The sequence below is a fragment of the Contarinia nasturtii genome, unplaced genomic scaffold (assembly GCF_009176525.2).
Source record: "Contarinia nasturtii isolate CC-2019 unplaced genomic scaffold, AAFC_CNas_1.1 Cnas_scaffold_1435, whole genome shotgun sequence".
NCBI lineage: Eukaryota > Metazoa > Arthropoda > Insecta > Diptera > Cecidomyiidae > Contarinia > Contarinia nasturtii.
The window spans coordinates 333,910-355,928 of record NW_022198772.1 but is presented as its reverse complement, the minus strand read 5'-3'; the positions used below and the strand labels follow the sequence as shown (position 1 = coordinate 355,928).

At 34.0% G+C, this 22,019-nt stretch overlaps 1 protein-coding gene and 4 non-coding genes across 5 annotated transcripts; 3 read left to right on the top strand and 2 right to left on the bottom strand.

Moving 5' to 3' along the window:
* Positions 1 to 1,668: 1,668 nt before the first annotated feature.
* Positions 1,669 to 3,615, top strand: LOC116346123 (lipase 1-like; the record flags this gene model as incomplete). The annotated part of the gene is made up of 5 exons (XM_031776029.1): positions 1,669 to 1,884; positions 1,949 to 2,494; positions 2,580 to 2,714; positions 2,785 to 3,116; positions 3,597 to 3,615. Coding segments are annotated over exons 1-5 (1,239 nt in total), but the record flags the coding sequence as incomplete, so codon positions are not given.
* Positions 3,616 to 18,192: 14,577 nt separating this feature from the next.
* On the top strand, positions 18,193 to 18,264 carry Trnap-ugg. The gene has a single exon. It is a non-coding gene; the product is annotated as a tRNA-Pro (tRNA).
* A 737-nt stretch (positions 18,265 to 19,001) lies between these two features.
* Trnad-guc lies at positions 19,002 to 19,073 on the top strand. Its single transcript has one exon. It is a non-coding gene; the product is annotated as a tRNA-Asp (tRNA).
* A 353-nt stretch (positions 19,074 to 19,426) lies between these two features.
* LOC116346212 lies at positions 19,427 to 19,545 on the bottom strand. Its single transcript, XR_004201568.1, has one exon. It is a non-coding gene; the product is annotated as a 5S ribosomal RNA (ribosomal RNA).
* Positions 19,546 to 20,145: 600 nt separating this feature from the next.
* Positions 20,146 to 20,232, bottom strand: Trnap-agg. Its single transcript is given in 2 exon segments — positions 20,146 to 20,181; positions 20,197 to 20,232. It is a non-coding gene; the product is annotated as a tRNA-Pro (tRNA).
* Positions 20,233 to 22,019: the final 1,787 nt, after the last annotated feature.

Here is a 22,019-nt window from a genome sequence, read left to right as displayed (position 1 = left end):
AATTAACACAAATAAATTATCCAAATTTTTCTAGCTTCACGTCAACTTCGGCAAATCTTATGTATTGGCGAGCTTTTGCTACCCCACTAGCATTCACCTATGGAATTGGAATGTCAATATTTTGTCAATATATGGTAAATATAAACTTTTATCACATTTTTAGTTATGAATATATCGTACTCCTTCCTTTTCAGTTAAATTATATTGGCGGATATGGATTGGCCCTTATTTCTTATGTACAACTCTATTTTATTTGTATTTATGGTGAAATTTTTGAGGTAATTTTCATCAATCGCTTCTGAATAGCGGACCTTGTAGGGGAAATGGGCTTATATTTTCGAACAATGTTGACGTTACTCCCCCTTGGAATGCTAGTTCAGATTCTAAATCATCGAAGCTATGGTTTTGATAACATCATTCGAAAATATCAATTGAAATATTGTCTTTTTGCATTTCGCAGGATAATGGTACCGGTGACGTTTTTTATAACGTCAAATGGTATACGTTCCCCGTTGAACTTCAAAGAGACTTCATGCTTGTGATTCATAAAAAACAGCACGGAATCGGTCTTTCAATTGGACCATTTGCAAAAATTAATATGGAGTGCTTAGCAGTTGTATGTAGAAACTATTCCAACCACTTGAATTCAATTAATTAATTCTTTTGTGTTTAGATTTCACACACAATCTATAAACTGGTGATGTTTCTAATCAACTTTTGTCAATAAAAAGTGCTCCGTGAAAAGTATAATTCAAACGTGAAGATTCAATCAGTAGCTACACTTGATTTCTGCTGTGACTCAAAAAAAAATTCAGAATTTTTCGTGATTGAAATGAGTATTTATTTGTGAGCCCGTTCACCTACCATCACTAACAATGGCAAATAATGTCAAAAACTGCATGATGGCGCCATCTCTATGTGCTCATGAAAATTAGAACAAAAAGTTTGTGTAGAATGTTAATTGTTTGAAGTTTGAATACGGAATCATTTGTTGTGACGACTGTCATTTTACGCTCGATAAAGATATACCGTGTAAATTGAACAAAAACCGATTTATTATTTGTATTTAGTGAATTTGTGATGGAAAATAAATTGAAATTACTTTGCACAGTTTGTGTCATCGAAATTAACTGCGAGGACGTTACATATCACAAGGCTGGTATGGCCAAATCACTTAATTTCATAGTAATATCGTATATGAAGACAAAATTGTTACCTACACTTAATGTACACTTTTTTAAGATCATAAAACATTACATAAAATTTTGGATTTAGAAAATAGCTACCCCGGGCAAAATTATGAAGACCCCAAGAAAAACAAGTCGATTTTTTGAAAAAAAAAATTCAGGTACACTTCGAAACAAAATGTTGTACACTTACCTACACTTCCTCTACACTTAATTGAAACAATAAATTTTGAAAAAAAATTATGTAGCAAAATTATGACTACACAGTCCTGATATTAAATAATAAACGTTTTCCATCGCACGCATTTAATCTATTAATAATTCCACAAGTAAGTTACTTGAAGTAACTGATACTCGTAAATATCATTTGTAAAATTTGATGAACAGTTGTTGTTTTTGTTGACATAAATTATCTATTCTTGACTTCCCATATAAACTAAAGAAACTCTTGCTCAGCGCTCAAAATAGTTTTGAATTTTCTGAAAGAAAGATGTTTTTCGCAAAATCTTCATCGCTTTTAATTTGCTTCACCTTGTTTTTAATTCAACCAAGTGATCAAGCGAACATTTTATCAAATTTTGGTGGCTCATTGAAAAATATATTTGGCAAAGTCACCCAGAGAATAGGAAATGTTTTTGGCGCTGTAACGAGTACATTCCAAAGTCCCATGACTAAGGCAATGCGTACCGCAAAGACGGTAAACTATTTGTAAATTGAAGTGTGGAAAAAGTGATCGGAATTTTTTTGAATTTTGCTTACAGAATGAGTTCATCGAATACTATGGATATCTCGCCGAAGTACATAATGTTGTCACTGAAGACGGTTATATATTAACTATTTTTCGATGCAATTCAAAACGCCAAACGTTCGGCGAAAAGAAAGTGGTTGTACTCCAACATGGTTTTACACCGTCATCAGATGACTTTGTCATGGCCAGACAATCGCTAGCTTATGTTCTGGCGGACGCAGGATACGATGTTTGGTTGCCGAATTCACGCGGAAACTTTTATTCAAGAAAGCATACCACTCTGAGTACCAAACAATCGGAATTTTGGGATTTTTCATACTACGAAGTCGGAGTCTACGATTATCCTGCCATTTTAAATTACATCATGAATGCGACGAAAAGGTCCAGTGTATACGTTGCTGCCCACTCAATGGGCACAACTGCAATGATGATTCTTTTGTCCGAAAGACCCGAATATAATAATTTCATACGCGCTGCAAGTTTTTTGGCACCGGTCGGGTATTTTAAGCACCCGGACCCAGTTCTACATGCCTTATCAAGGTTTCGTGCTGTTGTAGAGGTAAAGGAATTTTTACACACCTGGGAAAGGGTCTTTTTTCATATATATATTTTATATCTAAATCTGGATTTTTACATAATTTCAGCCATTCAAGCATAAGGAACTCTATCCAAGGCGTGTTTCTCGAAGCACGACGTGGTTTTGTGATATGGGCTTGGAAAATGTTTGCAACGACATTCTTGACATTGTCACGGGACAAAGTGAACATCAAAGAGATAAAGTAAGCTATCAAAAAATGCATCAAATCGCTCAAGTAACGAGAATTTCTTTTAAATTGATTGTTTTTACAGAAAATGGTACCAACATTTGTAGCACACACCCCAAGTGGAACTTCAGTTAAAATATTATTGCATTATGCTCAAGCAATTCGATACGGAAATTTTGGAAAATTTATGGTCGATTCAAGCGTAACACCGAACTTTGAATTGGGACGAATCAGAGCACCAATCATGACGATACATTCAACTACCGACAGATTTGCAACTCCGCAAGATGTTGATTACATAATGAGCATGATCAATAATAGCATGAAATATGTTCATTTAATAAATGACACGGAATTTAATCACATCGATTTTTTGTGGGGCATTGATGCTCCACAACTTGTTTATTCGAAAATTTTGCAATTTTTTGAATTGTACTAATTAAGTTGAATTGTGAATTTGATTTAAACAATAAATTGGAAATGCATTAATATTATTGTTGTAGTAACAGTTATTTATTGTAACTCATGAGTGAATTTATTTGTTCATTAAAATGTGGTACTAACACGTGTTCATTCAAAAACATTTGTTTTGTAGCCCGAACGATAATTTTGTTTCTTGTTTTTTTAACATCGCACAGCATCAGACCAAATGTTTTTGAATCAACTTATATTCACAAGTTACATTTGAGTAAATAAACAACTTGTTTTCAATTTTTGTTCCATCACACATGTAAAACATTCTTTTTTTTTAGTTTTCAAACCAAAAAAAAAAAAATTTCAAACGAAACTCAATTTAATTTTTTTTTTTTAATTATTTATGGTAAAATAATGGGGTGTCTTCGTGGATTTGTAGATTTCTTTCGATGCATTTTGAGTTTTTGTCGATAAGTGAAATAGGCGCGCATTGTCAAGTAGTAGAATAGTTCAACGAAACTCAACACGGACGCACCAAGGAATAAGCCACAAAGTCCACCCGAATTTGCTATAAAATCGGTGATTGTATTGAATTCGGTTCGTTTTGATGGAACAAATACTTCTTCCTTGAAAGATATGATAAGCCGACTGAATCTGGCGCTGCAAATTTAAAATTTCAACTCGTCATTTGATTGAATCTGGTTCCCTTTCTGGGGAGGGTGAATAGTGAGGCGGAAAATGAGGAGGATAAGAAGAGCACTGAAGAAGATTCCCCTCCTAAAGTGTGAAGAAAAATGTTTTTAACGAAAAAAAGATATTTTCAGATCCTCTTCGGTGCTCTCCTCCTCCTTATTTCCTTCCTCACCGTTCCTCCTCCTCAGAGCAACATTCCCTGCATAAACATCATTCTTACTTTTTAAGATCGTAGTTAAAACGTGACTTCAAGAATGGCGTAATTGTATCATAATCAGCTTGGCTAGTGGCGACATCATACACAATTGAATTGCAGCTCCTGTTGAATAAATAGTTATTTTCAATGTGTACATCACATCATTTCTGGCATCTATACATACGGCAGGCATTTGCATTTTTGAAAGACGCCATTTCGTAAAAAGTTATTTGAAACTTTGTTGCAGCACTCAATCTTAGCCGGACCGCAGATATTGATCTCACTCGATTCTAAAAACAAAACATATATAAGACTTCCATTGCAGTCAAATCTAGGGGGTAGACATGATTCATTTGATTCACTGTGATTCAAAAGATTCACATTGTTTAGATGACATTTGAAATGTCACTTATGTGTCATGAAAGAAGTATTTATTGATAAATTAAAATTATTTGTCTTCGAAAAAATGATTTCTTGACGTTTTTTTAAATGTATTAACTCATTTTTTTATCTTTTTCGTGTTTTTATAGTAAATTTCAAATAAAATCAACGATAATATTTAGAATTTGTTGAACGATCATGTTAATAAAACCAAAAGTGATGCTTATTTGACATTTGAATGATTCACTGTGATTCACATGATTCAAAGTTTTATAATTCGTGTCTACCCCCTAGAGTCAAATAATCAAATCGTCCATACTTATCATAGAAAGCTTCGCACAACCACACATTAAAAGCGTCGTATTGATCAAACATTCTGCCTAAAACCAATAATAATATGCATAGTTTAAATAAATGAAATCATAAATGTAGCGAAGCAATAAAAAAATGTGAACCGTTTATAAAAATCGATTGCCCCACCTATCGAAATTCAAATTTTATTTCAAGGTTTATTTTACCTCGCAGTTACGCTGAGTGTATTTACGGTAGAAACGTAGCTTTTTCTCAAGCGCAAAATAACATTGTCTGGTTTCAAGGCTGAATTTCTTTTTGTAATATAATGACGTGGTGATTAAACTTGGATTAACCCCAAGGGACACTTCTTTTCCGGGTGAAATTTGAAAAAATTGTTTGGATGTTTGCGGATCTTCATTTCTATGAGGAAACAAACAAATGTGTTAATGTGTGAATGAGAAGGTAGGAATGAATTGGTGCATTTTTACGGTGGATGAATTATAACGTTGAAGCCTTGGACCTCACCGTCGCAAAGAGGGTCCACGTATTCATTGTTAATGCGTAGCACAACTATTAAACTGAATTGCCTTCCCGTCCCAAATACACGACGCGGGTATGCTTCTTCATCACTTATCGATTCATTATAGCCATCATCTAGTCTCCAATTTGACCGAGGCTGATTGTAAGGTATGTCAAGTGAAGTGTCAGAAAATCTAAAAAAAAGAGAACAAATGGTTCCATATGCGCAAAATTTCAACTTTTAAGCGCCATTTAACTCATCCGTTAGAAGATCTTCCAGATTAAATCCATTGAACGTGAAACAAAGACCATTTTCAGTAATAAATGGAGAGAAAGTTTCATTGCATCCACTTGAATTGTTGAATACGTGGCAAACGACTAATGTTTCTGGGAGTGTCGGTGCCGAATCATAGATCATTTTGATTATGGAATCATCTGAGTAGCTATCATTGGGAAAGTAATTTAAAACATCTGTCGAAAATTTTGTTGAACATAATAAACCGGCCACTTTCATCATTTTTAATCTGAAACGTAAAGATATTTTTATCTTCTTTTTTTTTAAACAAAAAGATCGTCTTACTCATCTTCCGTAAGTGTGCGTGATTCATTACCATCCATTTTGAACATATGTCTATAGATATCGGTGTAGTTTAGCTTTTTCGTCGAAAATTTTGTCATTGGACAAATGGTTACCGCTAATTACAAGAAAATGGATTAAAATGACTTTTTAGAAAAGTATAAAAATTTCAGGCAGGAAATATGAAGCAGAAAAAAAAACCTGGAAATGGTATTTCACCAATGGATTTCGCTGCATGACTAACGGTCAACATAAATGTATCGTCAATGTGTTTCAAATATTGTAAATAAATGAAACTTATGCATAGGTATACTGAAACCAAAAATGCAACAATCCACCAAAGCCTGGAGACATTCAAAAGAGTATAAAGTGAGACATTTCATTCGTTTCTTTTTTCCAATAAAATGACTTCTTTTGCAACGATGGAGAAGACGAGAAATACGGAAGAAAGATCTGATAGTTACCGTTCAATCCAGTGGCGGTCGCGAGAGAAAAAATAGTTAACACCATGAATCGTCGATTTTTGACAGAATTGAACTAAAATGCCGTCCGTCTTGCAATAGAATTTCAATCAGATTTTGTGCAATTTAACTGGTTGAGATTCAACACTTACTTGTTCCTTTGGAGTGTTGCGTCGGTTCGAAAATTTGGTGTCCACTAGTATCGCATTCGAATGTACCTTGTTCTTTTTCTTCATTTTTTGTTTGAACAATGAAGAATCTCTTTTGATTCGCTGCATTCTTGAAAGACGAGACTGTGATAATTACCACACTCGAGTCCAAATTTTAACTGAGACGTCTATTTTTAATCCACGCTGGAGTAAGGCACCTTTATTTAAGGCGATACGGTCATTTTCACTCGAAATATGCGTATGAATTTGATGAAATCGATTTGAAACACCAAAGTGTAAAAACAAAAGGGAATAAAAGAAATAATTGAATGGAGTGGGAGATTGATATTATCAATTTTATAGAATTACCTCTGTGAATGTAAGACAGTCGCCTGTTATTAAAAATGATCAATAATCAATCAAATAATTAATTACTCATTGCGTGTGAACTGTGAAACAAGCCACCTATAATAGTAATTTTTCCATTCAATATTATCACGCATTTTGAAATGCAAACAATTTATTAATGGAGGTTCATTGGTAATTACAGTATTTTTCATATAAAATAAACCCCTCTATTTAAACGTGCCACATTGGTCGACAATGGATAAATGTTTATTTCTATCATCCTATTGATAATATCAATATGGTGAAAATATAACAAAGAATTCACTTAACAACATTAAATAGGTTACAAATACATATAATTTGAATGAATTTAACAAACAATTTGGATGAAACGGTTAAGCTATCGTGAAATAAAATCAAATCATCGTCTCGCCTCGTCTACTCCCTCTGACCCTAAAAAAATCAGGCAAATCACGCCTGAACCTTTAAAACATTGATTGTAAGATTTTGATTTGGTTGTCTTATTTTACTTATCTAAACCTCAATAAATCATTCTGTCATTCATGGTGAAATGTAAAAATTTTTGACTGTTGTTTCGGCTCAACGGTTTGAATTTTGAGTTTTTGTCGATAAGTGAAATAGGCGCGCATTGTCAAGTAATAGAATAGTTCAACGAAACTCAACACGGACGCACCAAGGAATAAGCCACACAGTCCACCCGAACTTGCTATAAAATTGGTGATTGTATTGAATTCGGTTCGTTTCGATGGAACAAATACTTCTTCCTTGAATGATATGACCAGTTGAGTGAATGTAGCGCTGTAAATTTAAGTCAAATTTAAACATGTTGATCTTCGGTGTTTGTGTCCACAAAATTCTTACTTTTTTAAGTCGAGTTTGAACAAAGACTTTGAAAATGGTGTCACTGGATCGAAATCAGCTTGATTAGTGTCGACGTCATAAGACAGGCTTGTACAGCTTCTGTTGAATAAATAGTAACTTTCAATGTACAAATTTCATATATCATTTCTGACATGTATACATACGGCAAGCATTTACATTTTTGGAATATTCCATTGCTATAAATGTTATTCGAGGCTTTGTTGCAACAATCCATTTTCGCAGGGCCACAAATCATCGTGTACTTTGATCCTAAAAAAACAATCATATACATTCAAAATGCATTGGTGAATGTCAAGGAACGATCCTTGGATACTGCACACCGTGGGTGTGCGGAAAAGTAATGAAAGGAACCGTTTCATTGTATACTGAAAATATGACAATGGTGAACGACATACTCGTTTGCGCAAATCTCGCACATCCGCAAGAAGCTATCGTGAAATTGGCCAAGCATTCCGACTCGCTGCAATTATGTTTCATAAGAGACTGTATAAAATGAAAAACTGTGGCACAGCTAGCGCTACTACAGACAACTATGGAGTTCTGGTCAGTTATTTGTAACTGAGCAAAAGTATTTTCACTAGTTGGCGGCAACTTATTATAGATTACATTGAATTCCGTCGTTGCGCTAGCTGTGTGACACTTTGGGCATAATTTGCAATTTTTTTTACCAATTACGTTGCGTGTACTGGCTGAAAAATCGCAGTTTTCGTTCGGAATTGAAGAAACATTGTCGAACTGAAGAACTATATTTAGCTCTATCAAACCCTGTGACTGTTAACGCTGGTCGAACTGAGAATGATGCCTGCTTTGATGGTGACACGTGGAACGTCCGTTTCGACATTTGCGGATCTTCATTTCTATCTCAAAAAAATTACACAAAAAAAAACCAATCAATTCAATTCTTTAATGTTTATGTGCGAGTTTTTACGGTGAATGAAATAGGACTTTGAATCCTTGAGTAGAACCGCCTAAAACAAAATAATATTTAAAAAAAATAATTTTTTTTTGATGTTTATTCAATAATATTATTAATAGTAATATACCACATAATGGATCAATGTCGTTGTCGTTAATGCGTAGTATAACCTGTAAACTGAATTGTTTGCCGGCACCAAACACCCGATGGGGATATACAGGGTGTTTTGTGTTGTTGATATAACCTCCGTCCAGTAACCAATCGGATCGTGGTGGATTATAATGTGAATCATCAAAATCGTCAGATAACCTGAACATTTGAAATGTTACGTTTAAATTTTGCAAAATAGAATCGAGGTAAACTTACTCATCGGTCACAATGTCTTTCATGTTGAATGTGTTAAATGCATAGCAAGGTCCATCGTCTGTCACCATTGGAAAAAAATGTTTGTCACAACCGTCCATTTTATTGAATATCATACAAAAGACAATTGTCTCTTCAAATTCTGGTGCCATTTCTAACATCGTTTTCAGTATGGAACTATCGGAATAGTTATCGGAAAATTGTTTTAAAACATCTCTTGAAAATAAGTCATCACATACTAATGCCGCTACTTTCATGAGCTTCAATCTATAAATATATAAAAAAGTTGTTTTTTACTTTTCCGCATGTTCTTTTAATTAATTTCTTACTCATCTTCCGTAACTGTGTGTGATTCATTGCCATCTAATTTGAACATCTTGCGATAGACATTGGTGTAGTTGAGCTTTTTTGATGAAATTCTGGACAATGGACAAATGGTCACCGCTGGAAACGGCACCTTACTAATTGGCCAGAGTTTATTACTACTACTCAAAATCACCGGATTTTCAACGTGTTTTTGCCATAAACAGTGTATTGAACTTATGCAAAAGTACACCGACACCAAAAACACCAAAATCCACCAAAGTCTAAAAGAGGATGAAGTGAGACATTTCATTCGATTATTTTTTCTTTCTTCAATAGAATGCAGAGAAGTGAACCAAAACCAAACCATTTCATTGGTTTCACTTACCGAACGAACCGGAGCAAGCGGAACGTTCCGACAATGGTTTATACTGTGCAGTATACACACGACCATACAACGGCTGTATGTATTAGTGTGCATTGCTATTCACGTACACATACGTCGCCATACAAACCATTCTCGGAACGTTCCGCCTGCTCCGTTTCGTTCACACAAAACGAAACCAATTCCGAGATACCGCTCCGAAATCGGTTTGTATGAGAAATGTCAAACCGGTTCACTTCACTGATTAGAATGACAGCTATTGCAACGATTTAATGGAGAAGAAGAGAAAGGAAAAAAATGGTAATTACCGTTCAATCCAGTGGCGGTCGCGAGCAAAGAAATAGGAAACGCCATGAATACTCGATTTTTCACAGAATTGAACCAAAACACCGTCAGTCTTGGAAGAAAATAATAAATTGCATTTGTTTATTTGGATGTAATGAATTTTTCAATGATGGAAAGATACCGCCTCAAATTATTTATGAAAGCTAACTTACGTATGGAGTCGTTGGAGTTTTTCTCTTCCGCACACCTTGTGTGAGAAAGGTATTCATTCCTGCATTTGACTTGGAGCCAATTATTACAGAATCTTGATTCAAAATGATTTGACGACTGATATTGGGCATATGAAAATGACTCTTTCTCTTGTAGAACAGCGGAACATCAGTTTTTTGATGATACATCCTTTCAAAAAATGTTTTTGTGTGATGGAAAAATGTTTTAACAAGTCCCTTTTCAGAAAATGGCCACGATCTTACTCAAAGTACCTCCTTTGGTAAAATAAATGTTGTACTGTCTTGTTCAAAGTAACGGAATAAAAGGTTAAGCAAGCACAAGCCAATGTTACCAATTCACACACACACACATGAAGAAGAAAGAGCAAGAGAAATTTAACAATTGATTTGTTTTTATGAAATAATTAATTTGCAATTCATCTAAAAAGAGTTTTTCGTGAACTCTCTAACGTTCGTGTGTCTCCGTAATCTTTAAAAACAATTTCACTATCAAAGAAAAATATCGATGTTCTCTTATTACATTGTTGAACAACAAAAAAATGTTGATGCATTGAATCCACCGAATGTACTGAATCTTCGATAGGCTCACAATACTAATGTCAATCATCCAATGATAATGGACAACAATTTAATCACACACAGATTGTTAAGCTGTCAACATTCACTTTACTTTGACAAGCCCAAATATCTATTGTCATGTTTTCAAAACATAAATCCTGAAGCCATATATGGTCGACTATAGAAAATACATCAAATTATAGTACATGAATGGATTTTGTCATTATCAAAGAATAGGATCTAGAATAATCAAAATCATCAATAATTTTGAATTCCTTTTTAATAGTCGGATCTTTCTTGATTTTCACATTTTTCGACGAAATTCTTAATTCAGAACGATTCGGTAGAAAAATTTAACAACTCTACTTCTTTCGAAGAAGACAAGTATCCATAAGTATACTACAAAACGGAACGTCTAGCGAAATGTATTCACATAAAAAATACACACTGTAACTGTATTTCTATTGAATATATCGAGAAGAGAGTATGTTATTCAGCGCTTATGGCTGAGTAATGTCTGAATAAAAACATATTCTCCTCTCGATATTTTCAAAAGATTTGAGAGTAGCATTTGGATTCTAATTTTGGCGCGCATCTGACATTTTAACATTGTTCATTTAAGCACCGAGTTTCAAACCGAAATAAATCAAGAACGTAAAGAGTTCGTTCATCAAAGCTGTATTTTCTTAAAATGAAATGGAAGTAAAATTGAATTACACAAGCCTGGAATTCGATCAAATATGCAAATCTTTGATCATAAAAAATAATACCACACATTTATTTTATAAATCCATTTTGATTAGTTTTTGAAAAACATAAACCTTTTGTGCACAGAACTACATTCCAAAACATATATTTCACAAAAACTAAATGATCTTACGAACTTTTTTGCACTACTAATCATAAACAGATTTCTCTTAAAATATTAAGTTACATTTGTCTATTTCTTGAATGATCAAAACTGAATTGAGACGAAGATCTTCAGATAATATTTCCATTTGATTGGAGGACTATCCTGTGTGGAAAAAAAGTGACTGACTGACTGGTTAGCTGAAATAGACTGAAATTGAATTTTGTTAACTGAAGTCGTCTACCCAGTCGACTTTAGTCGTCTATGTATGTCATTTTAAACAGATGACTAATTTGGGGACGTTTTTGTCTATAGTTAACTGACTAGTCAGTAAGTAATTTTTCACAAGAATTGAAGAATAGCGTGTTGTCAACGACTCAAATCCATTTTTATGCTTTGAATGTTGAATCTGAGTGTAAGTTCGGTTATTACTACTATGCATTCAACAATGTCATTTATGGTAGAAAATTGTAGATTCGTGTTTGATTGTGAACCAACTGATGTCCAATGACTTGATACGGAGTATTAGGGTTTGGTACCATAGTCACTGGCACAGCGGTGTTATCACGCTGTTTATTTTCTTCTTGTGCACGTTTCGTAAAAAAAATGCGAATTTTAAAATAGTAAATCATTTCCACTATGCTTAGCAACGATACTCCCAAAAACAATCCAAGCAAACCACCGGCATTTGCCAAAAAATCAATGACACTGCGATATTCGGCACGTTTTGATGGGATGAATACATCTTCTTTGAACGACACCACCAAACTACTGAATGTTGAGCTGAAAATAAAAGTTGCACCGGGTAAAGTCTCATCACTGACATCAAAAGCACCTTAAAATTCAATTTTTGAATCGAAAATGTCTTACTTTTCAAAATTGAATTCCGGTTGCAATCGTGACTGCGAATAAAAGCTGACAAGATCGTAATCAGCTTCAGAAGATTGAGCAGAATATGAAACGGACGTGCAATCGGGAAGACACCTGCACTTATCGAACGCTCCCGATCGATACACACTGTCATCAGCTTGAGAACTACACAAAAACTTTCCTACGCCACATATTTTTGTGCCTTTGGACCCTGGAAAGGATGAGAACTCATTAACCTAGGCAAGCAGGGTTCTCGTGTACCAACCAATCCCCTACCCCCGAAATACTTGGAGGTGCATGAGTGTCATCAACTTAACTTACTTGGCATCGAAAATTTAACGCATCCACACGAGGCCAGCGTAAAATTGGCTGTACATTCCAATTCACAATTGTGTTGAGTGTATTCTATGAAAAATCGCAATTTCTTTTCGGTGTTGAAATAACATTGTCGAACATTTGGACTGTATTTGCGAGAATTCGGTATGCCCATTATGAGTTGGGGATTAATTGTAAACAATGCTAGCTTTCCCGGTGACACATGAAAGTATTTTTTGGTTATTTGTGGTGTCTCATTTCTGAAATTTAAAAAAGTCATTTGTTATCTTTGTTCTAATTCATATATGGACTTATTTTATGGAAAAAATGACTTTATTACGGTGGATGAAAGGTAACTTTAAATCCATGAATTGCAGCGCTACACAATGGATCGATATCTTCGTTAAACATCCACAGCAACACTTGGAAACTTGCATGTTTCCCTGAACTGAAAACCCGGTAAGGATATGCCTCCCTCGTTAGGGATCGATTGTAGCCACCTTCCATCAGCCAGTCTGCAATATATTGAACTTAATGGTCAGCTGAGCTGACAGTACGTTAGCCAGCTAAATGGGTTAACACAATAGAAGCTATTGTTATAAATTATAACAATCACTTCTATTGTTTTAGTCCACTTAGCTGGCTACCGTACTATCAGCTCAACTGACCAGATGGTGGTTGACCCATTGACGCCCCATCCAAATAATCTGTAGCTGTGCTGCAATCGAACACAATTTCAAATAAGCACGTGATTATATCTCATCAAGAAAAAAGTACTTACTCATCGCTGGTAACAATTTCTTTTATGTTAAATGCATTAAACACATAGCAATTGCCTTCATCAGTCATAACCGGATAGAATATGTCATGGCATTTCGACCATTTCTCGAACAATTTACAAAAGACAAATGTCTCCTCAAACTTAGGCGCCAATTCATTCAGCACAGACATTGTAGAACTATCCGAATGATTACTATTGCTATCGGAAAAGAAATCGAACATATCGAACATGACTTGATCATCACACACTTGGCTCACGACTTGCATAAGCTTTAATCTGGAATAATTTAAATATTAATTTTCACCAAGAAAAGAATATTTCGCAAAGAAATAAGAACAAAAAGCTTTTCGTACTCTTTTTCAGTGACATTTCTGGAACGACTGCCATCTATTTTTAATATATTGCGATACACGTCAGTGAAATTGAATTTCTTCGCCGATGTTTTGATCATTGGACAAATGGATATTGCTGGAACTGAAATTGGACGAATGGTTATCGATGGAATTGAAGTGACAGTAATATGAAGCAGAATTATATAGACCCACAGGGAATTTCACCGACCGACGTTGGCCGATTGTCGTTGGTCACAACTACGGGATTCGCTTGCCATGTTGACCAAGTACTTGAGATTGAAGTGACACACAGAAGTACGGACACTGAGAAAGCAATCATCCAAAAAACCCTGGAAGATAATTTAAATGGAAATTTCTCCAGGAGAAACCGAGAAACAGGGCATTGAAATATAGTGAAGACGTACCTTTCGATCCAATGTCTCTTTCCATCCGTAAAGTATGACACACCATGAAAACTGCTCCTATCACAAAATTCCGTTAGGACACCATAACACTTGCAATGAGTGAAGAATGTGTTGAAAGCATGCAATGAGAAAAGACATGGATTCTTGAACTTACGGTCGATTTCTCGAATTTCTTCCAATTTAAGTTTTTACTTATAAGCACAACGTTTGGAATAAGAATTTTTTTGCTCATTTGGTACATTTTTCAAACTCGAAACCGTTTTTTTTTTCAATTCACATATGATCTGTAATAATATAGATTTGTAATAATGATTATTGGATTTCTTCAAATGAATTTCAATTACGCCTTATTTCCTCAGAAAGATATACCGAACAAAGCTGCCCATTAAAGATTTGTCAACGAAAGCGCTTTCCGATCCATTAAATTGATAAAAAAACGGTTACTAGGCTCAAAAACAAAATACCTGTCAATTAACTCTATCAATCTTTTTCACCAGCAATTAGGTGTGTCTTTCACCAAATGACCCCAATTCTCAAGCATATTTTGAGAGAGGAAACAAGGCTATATAAAATAAATTAGTGAAGGTGGGAATTAATCAGCGCCAATGCCATAAAATTTCATTTTAATGCCCATACAATGTCTTTTATCAGTGGTCTATATTCCGATTTCCATTTTTTTTAGTTAGTTTTCCTTTGAAATCTAGTCCAAATCACATAAAACACTTTATTCAAAAGACATAAATTCAGTGACTTCATATATTGTGACTTTATTCAAGAGAATTAAAAATTATTTTTTTTTTTATTTTAAAGTATCTTCGAATTCGAAAAATAAATAATTGTGCAATTTATGGCGAAAAATGGTAAACATGATGTTTATCGTTAGCTTCCTCACGGCTGATTCGTTTATTCTGTGGCAATGAAGTATTATTATGCCGATTTATTTTATGGTGTGCATGTTTTGTGAAGAAAATGCGAATTGTAAAATAGTAGACCAATTCAACTAAGCTTAGCAACGATGCACCACAGAAAATAGAAAACAATCCACCGGCATTTGCCAAAAAGTCAATGGCATTGTTATATTCGGATCTTATTGATGGAATGAATACTTCTTCTTTAAACGACACCACCAAACTACTAAATGTTGAACTGAAAAATACGAAATAAAAACGGTGGAAGTAAAATTTAGGCATTTTCAAGTTCAATTTTTCATTTTAACGTTTCTTACTTTTCAAAATTGAATTCCGGTTGATTTCGCGACTTTAAATTTTAAAATCAAATGTTTATTTGATCTTTTTTTATTGATTGAAAATTTAAATTACCTGTGAATAAAAGCTGACAAGATCATAATCAGTTTGAGATGTTTCTGCATCATATGACACCGATATACAATTCTATAACGATTCAATTTAGAATAAAATGATTAATTCCTACATATTACGTAGTAACAGTTCGTTGTAAGAAATTACCGGTAAACAATTACACTGGCTAAAAGCTCCTGATTGAAAAACATTTATGTCCGCACGGGCACAGCACTCAAACTTGGCTGAACCACAGATTTTTGCATTTTTCGGTCCTAAAAGGGTTTAGTTATTAAAATTAATCCAAAAAATGAAAGAACAATGTTGAAAAGATAGCCAGCTGCTATCAAACTCAAATGTGAATTTTCATGGGAGTGACAGAGACAACCATTCTTTAGTTCTTTACTTGGCATCGAAAATTTAACGCATCCACATGAGGCCAGTGTGAAATTCGATATACATTCCAATTCACAATTGTGCTGTGTATATTCGTTGAAGAATCGTAATTTCCTTTCATCGATAAAATAGCATTGACGAACATCTGGATTGTACTTTTTAATATTTGGGTTGGCAATGATGAGGTGTGGATCAATTGAAAATAGTGATAACTTCCTTGGCGACACATGAAAGTACTTTTTGGTTATTTGTGGCCCTTCATTTCTATTGAAAATCAAAAAATCACCAGTTTTTTTTACTTATTTGTCAAACGATACATGTTAACAAATTTATATGAATGAATTACGGTGGATGAAATGCAACCGTGAAACCACTGATGGCCCCATCACACAAATGATCTACGTCATCGTTGAATATCCGCAGCAATACCTGGAAGCTGGCTTGTTTTCCTGTACCATAAACTCGGTACGGATAGGGTTCTCTCGTTAGGGAGCGTATATAGCCACTTTCCCGTAGCCAATCCGATTTTGGAGGTTGTCTTTTCTGGCTTTTATCCCAACTGTCCATTCTTCTGGAAGGAATATTTTGATCGATATATGACATTTTTACACACTTCAATTCCTTTCCCACACTAAAAGTGCGCATATTATAATAATTACTCTTCACTGGCAATTTCCTTCATATTAAGTACATTAAATGCATAGCAAAGACCATCTTCAGTTATTGTCGGATAAAAGATATCATGACATTTTGACCATTTATCAAATAATTTGCAAAAAACAAATGTCCCTTCAAAGGATGGCGCCAATTCACTTAATATAGACACAGTTGAACTATCCGAAAAATTGCTTTTACTTTTCGAAAAGAATTCAAACAAATCTTGCATAATTCGTTCATCGCACACCTGGCTCACAATTTGCATATAATTTAATCTGAAAAGGCATGTAATCGGAAAGTCAGATAAAGGGAATCTCAAAATAAGAAAAAAAAAGCTTTTCGTACTCTTTTTCAGTGACATTCCTTGAATTGCTTCCATCTAATTTAAATATTGAACGATATACTCTGGTAAAATTGAATTTCTTCGCCGATGTTTTGATCATTGGACAAATGGATATTGCTGGAACTGAAATGGGACAAATGGTTATTGCTTGAAAATGGTTACAGAAACGAATGGTTATTGCTATTTACATGGGATATCTTCAACTGACCACGGTTTGTTGGCGTAAGCCACAATTATTGGGTCCTCTTGCCATTTGCACCAAGCAGCATAGATTGAACCTGCACACAAGAGCACTGAGACCAAGAATGCAAAAATCCACATCACTCTGGAAGAAAATCGACATATAATGAAGCAACAGCCCACATTTCATGTGGTAAACTTATGATGTCTTCACTTTTCGATCCAATTTCGATTTCGATCCGTGAAATATGCGATGCCATGAATACTGCTTTTGCTACAAAACTCCGATAGGATACCATAGCACTTGGAATAAAAAATTTAGAATGAGAATTTTGTAGGCATTTTTATTCGTTGGTACTGAACCTACGTCCGATTTTTCAACTCCATTTTTATTTCGCTTGTCATTCATCGCCGAATGATGAAATCGTTCTTTTTGCGATCGAAAAGCGGTAGGTGATACATTTTTAACTATTTTCCGATAATTTCAAAAAAGTTCTAGCTTTATTCCCTTTCAACCAAAACTGATTGCATGAGTTTCTCATTCAAAGTGCGATTGGATTCGGAGCTTGACCAAAGTGACAATTCGTTTAATGAGAAAAGCAACCAGAAATACTTCTATTGGGAAAGATTTTATGTCTTGAAATTCATTTTGATTAATCATGTATGCGTCTCGGTATAATAAAGGCAATTTCAAACAGTTCGGTATTGTCATTATCTACTAACAGGACTTGCTACTTGCTAATTAACAATGTATCACATAAAACAATCAATCCAACAACAAAAACACGAGTAATTGTTTTTTTAGACACGATTTAATGATTTATTAAAGAAATAATATTGGAATCTATTAGATGAGTCATGAAACCAGTATTTTACAATAAGCAGCTGTAAAAGTAAGAGCTGTTCATCGATATTTGAATGTTTTTGTGTCATGTCGACCGTCATTCAGTTGTTGTTTATTTTTTTAACACACCTTTCACTTATGCAGATGTACACTGTCTTTGTTTATTATGCAAAATAATTCAAAAATTTGGCTGATTTCGGTGCATATGAGTGGATTGATTGATAACCGGCTCAATGGTCTAGTGGTATGATTCTCGCTTTGGGTGCGAGAGGCCCTGGGTTCAATTCCCAGTTGAGCCCGGATGAATACTTTTTTTTACATTGCAGTATTGCATTAAATTTTTATTCATAAAAAAAATTGATCAAGACTCTCGTGATGATTCAAGATTTTTTTTCAGAAATGTTTTCTTTATTAAACGCAATAATCACCGAGCTGCTGTTTAAACAAATTATTCTTCGCTTTCGTTTAGTACTCAGTCGGTTTGGGTATACTGATTTGTCACCGAATGAAAATCAACAAAAATATACAGGCCGAAATCATACTTTTTTCATTCTGGAATTGATGTAATACCGTAGTAAAAGATAGCATTTCATGTAAACTTAACTCGACTTGACTATTACGAATATTCAAAAATAAATTTCATTCCACATAATCATAATAACTCAAACATTCGTCAAACAAATCAAGTGCTACCAAAAGGTGACGTTTCTGAATTTTTCAAGTTCCAAAAATAGATTTGTGATGAGGTAGCTGATGTTGAATGACAAAAAATGCGATATCAATTCAAAAAGAAGGAAATGTGTTATCTGTTTACTGAAAAAACTCTATTTACACGACATGGAAAACATATACAATTTCAATCATTAAAGGCCATTTCATAAATACTATATGAAGAATTAAATACGTTCGATATTAAAAACTCGAGATTATTCCAATTAAAAAGAGTATGTCATTCGACGATCTAATGAACAAATGAATGAATGTCTGAACAAAAATGACATGATCTGTAATTTATTTGGCGAATATTATTCACAAGTCCTCGGTAGTATAGTGGTCAGTATTCCCGCCTGTCACGCGGGCGACCGGGGTTCGATTCCCCGCCGGGGAGGATTTTTTTTTTCTTTTTTCTTTCTTTCAATTTTTATCATGTTTTTATTTTTTCAGCATCAAATGGTCCAATGAAATGATTTTTTGCCGAATTTTTCGGTGTTTAAATGCGTTTTTTACTTTGAAATTTCTAGCGTTCTGTAAAATTTTGTGAAACTATGTGTTTAACATTGAAAATGGTTAAAATAAACACTGTTTACTGGGAGAAATGTGTTTCGTTATTATTTAAATGAAAATTTAGGGAAAATATATGCAAAATCATAAGATTTTTATCTTTAAAAATAAAAACAATTGTTTCTCTTTCAAAAGAGAATGAAGAAAGACGAGAAAAAAAAGAAGAAAAAAAAGATATGGTGCCAACGACACATGGTGTTCCCAGACGGTCACCCATTCAAGTACTAACCATGCTCAATGCAGCTTAACTTCAGTGATCGGACGAGAACTGGTGCTTTTTACATGATATGGTCGTTGACGAATGTATACCGTTCATTTGTGAAGATATTTGATTTCGACTTGTATATTTTTGTTGACTTTCATTCGTCGACAGAGTACTGTTTGATAAATTTCTTTGAAAAGTAGCTGTGAAAAAATTCACATTTTGATTTCCGACTTCATTTTAAATTTAAATTTCAAGAAAACACATTTCTTTCCTGTAATTTTGAGAGAATTCTCTTTCGATGACATGCAATCTAATGCTCACATTTTAAATGCTTTGATTTCAGTTTCAATCGGAACGGAGTTAATCTTGATTAAAATAGCAATTAATTCAAGCGAAAAATCAAATTTGATTTGGAACAAATAGAAATGCTTAAACTAATTCATGATGAAGAAAAATGTGAGGAGTTTAAAAAATCGGTCGATTTTGATGATAAATATATTCAAATGGAATAATTGAATCATAATTGGAGAAATCGGAAGTTTCTTTCCGTGTATGTTTCTTCTATTAGTAATGGTAAGAGAAGAGATGGACATAAATAATTTTTTTTATTTAGATTTTTCTTCTTCTATTTACTAAAAAACTATACAGCCGGGCTAAACCGAGAATTGAACACATAATATAATAAAAAAACGACGGGCTAAACCGAGAATTGAACTCGGGACCTTCCGCATTTTTTTTGGATCTTCCCTAAGCGGAAATCATACCACTAGACCATTTAGCCGGTTGAAAATCGTTACATTGAAATGCACCGATATCATCCACTTCGGATAATTATCGTTGTTGCTGTTGATACAAATGAACGTTGCTGTTGATGAACGTATGCAAAAACGAAAGGCACAACGAAAAATACACAACAAATATAGCTGAGTTGGCATATTTGATAATAAAAGCAATCGTATACGTATAAACAACGACAATACGTCGATGCTAGCAAAATTGTTTCAACAAAATTGTCTGTATTATCATTATCGTATTTATAGATTAATTCTACAATGTGAAATCCACATTACAATTTTCACATTTTTTTCTAATTTACTTTAAATTGAGATTTGAATTCTTTTAAGTGGAAAATTGGTCACAAAATACACGGTGAACTGCGTTCGGAAACACATCATACGTGTGATGTACGGTGTTGATTAAAACGAAAACTATTCAATTTAAATTTTGTGAATTCATTTTTCTTTTAAAAGGTACCACTTGATTTCGTGAATTGCGAATAATTAAAAACAACCGAATTGTAAAATTCAACAATTCTCAATGCTGATATGCCCAAAAGTAAACGAAGCAAACCGCCACAAATGGCCATAAAATTGGTTAATGTATAGGCTTCCATGCGTCTTATAGTATCAACATTTTGCCCCTTAAAATAAATTGTTACAACCGATTGTTGCATGTCCGGAAATGATTGATTGTATCGGCTACCATATCTAAGTTGTACGATGCATTAAACGAGATGTCTGACCCAGAAATAGCTAAACAGATTGATGCAATATTGGAACTCAAGAAAAGCAATGAACCAGCATTGGAAAAGACGTACATCAATGAGTTCAACGTCTCTTTCAAGGGCCATCAATCTGATGCTCTATTGAAGAAGATCTTCACCAAAAGTAATTCTATTTATTCATTTACACCGTTCTGCAACTGAGATTTTTGTCATTTTTCAATAAATCAATTGGCAAAATATGTATGTAAAATTTCTTTTTTGTTTCTTTTAGCATTAAATGAAACGCCACTAAAACCGAAAAATCCGATCGCGTCCCCACTTACGCGTAAACGCAATAGAGCAGAAAGGAGCTCAGTTCTCGCACCAAAGAGCAAACAAGCAAAAGTCGACTTAAAATCAGTTCAAAAGCCCAAATTTAAAACTCCAAAGCGACAATATAAGCGTAAGCCAACCGAAAATAGTGCCGAAAATGATGTTGTCGTTGCAAAAACATCCACCGCAGCAACAGGTAATTAAATTCAATTTTCATTCATTTTCATCGTTTTATTGTGCTTCAACTGAATAAAAACCATTTAATTTTGAAATGAAATTTACAAAAAATTTAATCATGCCTATCTAACTAAAAAATTAATTTTACTGAAAAGGAATTGGCGGTTGCAAATTGCTTTCACTCGCTTTTAGACCAATTATAGTGGAAAAACACTGACACTGATATATCAGTCAACATTAAAATACAATGTAGCTTGAGATAAAAATGCCATAATTGAAAATTGAACGAAATATAATTTAAACTGACACATTCTAATGATGAGAACTCGGTTGCGTCAAAGTGAAATGAATGCGAACCAGTGTTTCGAATTTTTCAATGCCAATTCATTCAATTATAATTACCCAACCGGCTAAGCCTATGAAGAGACAAAATGCGAATTCCCCTCATCTGTGCCATCTTGTATTCCATAGTTGAACTCAATTTAGTTACAATAAATTGAATCGAAAAAGAGAAAAAAAAACAACAACAGTAACATGGCTACATAGATCTGTTGACCAGTGAGATACGTATAACA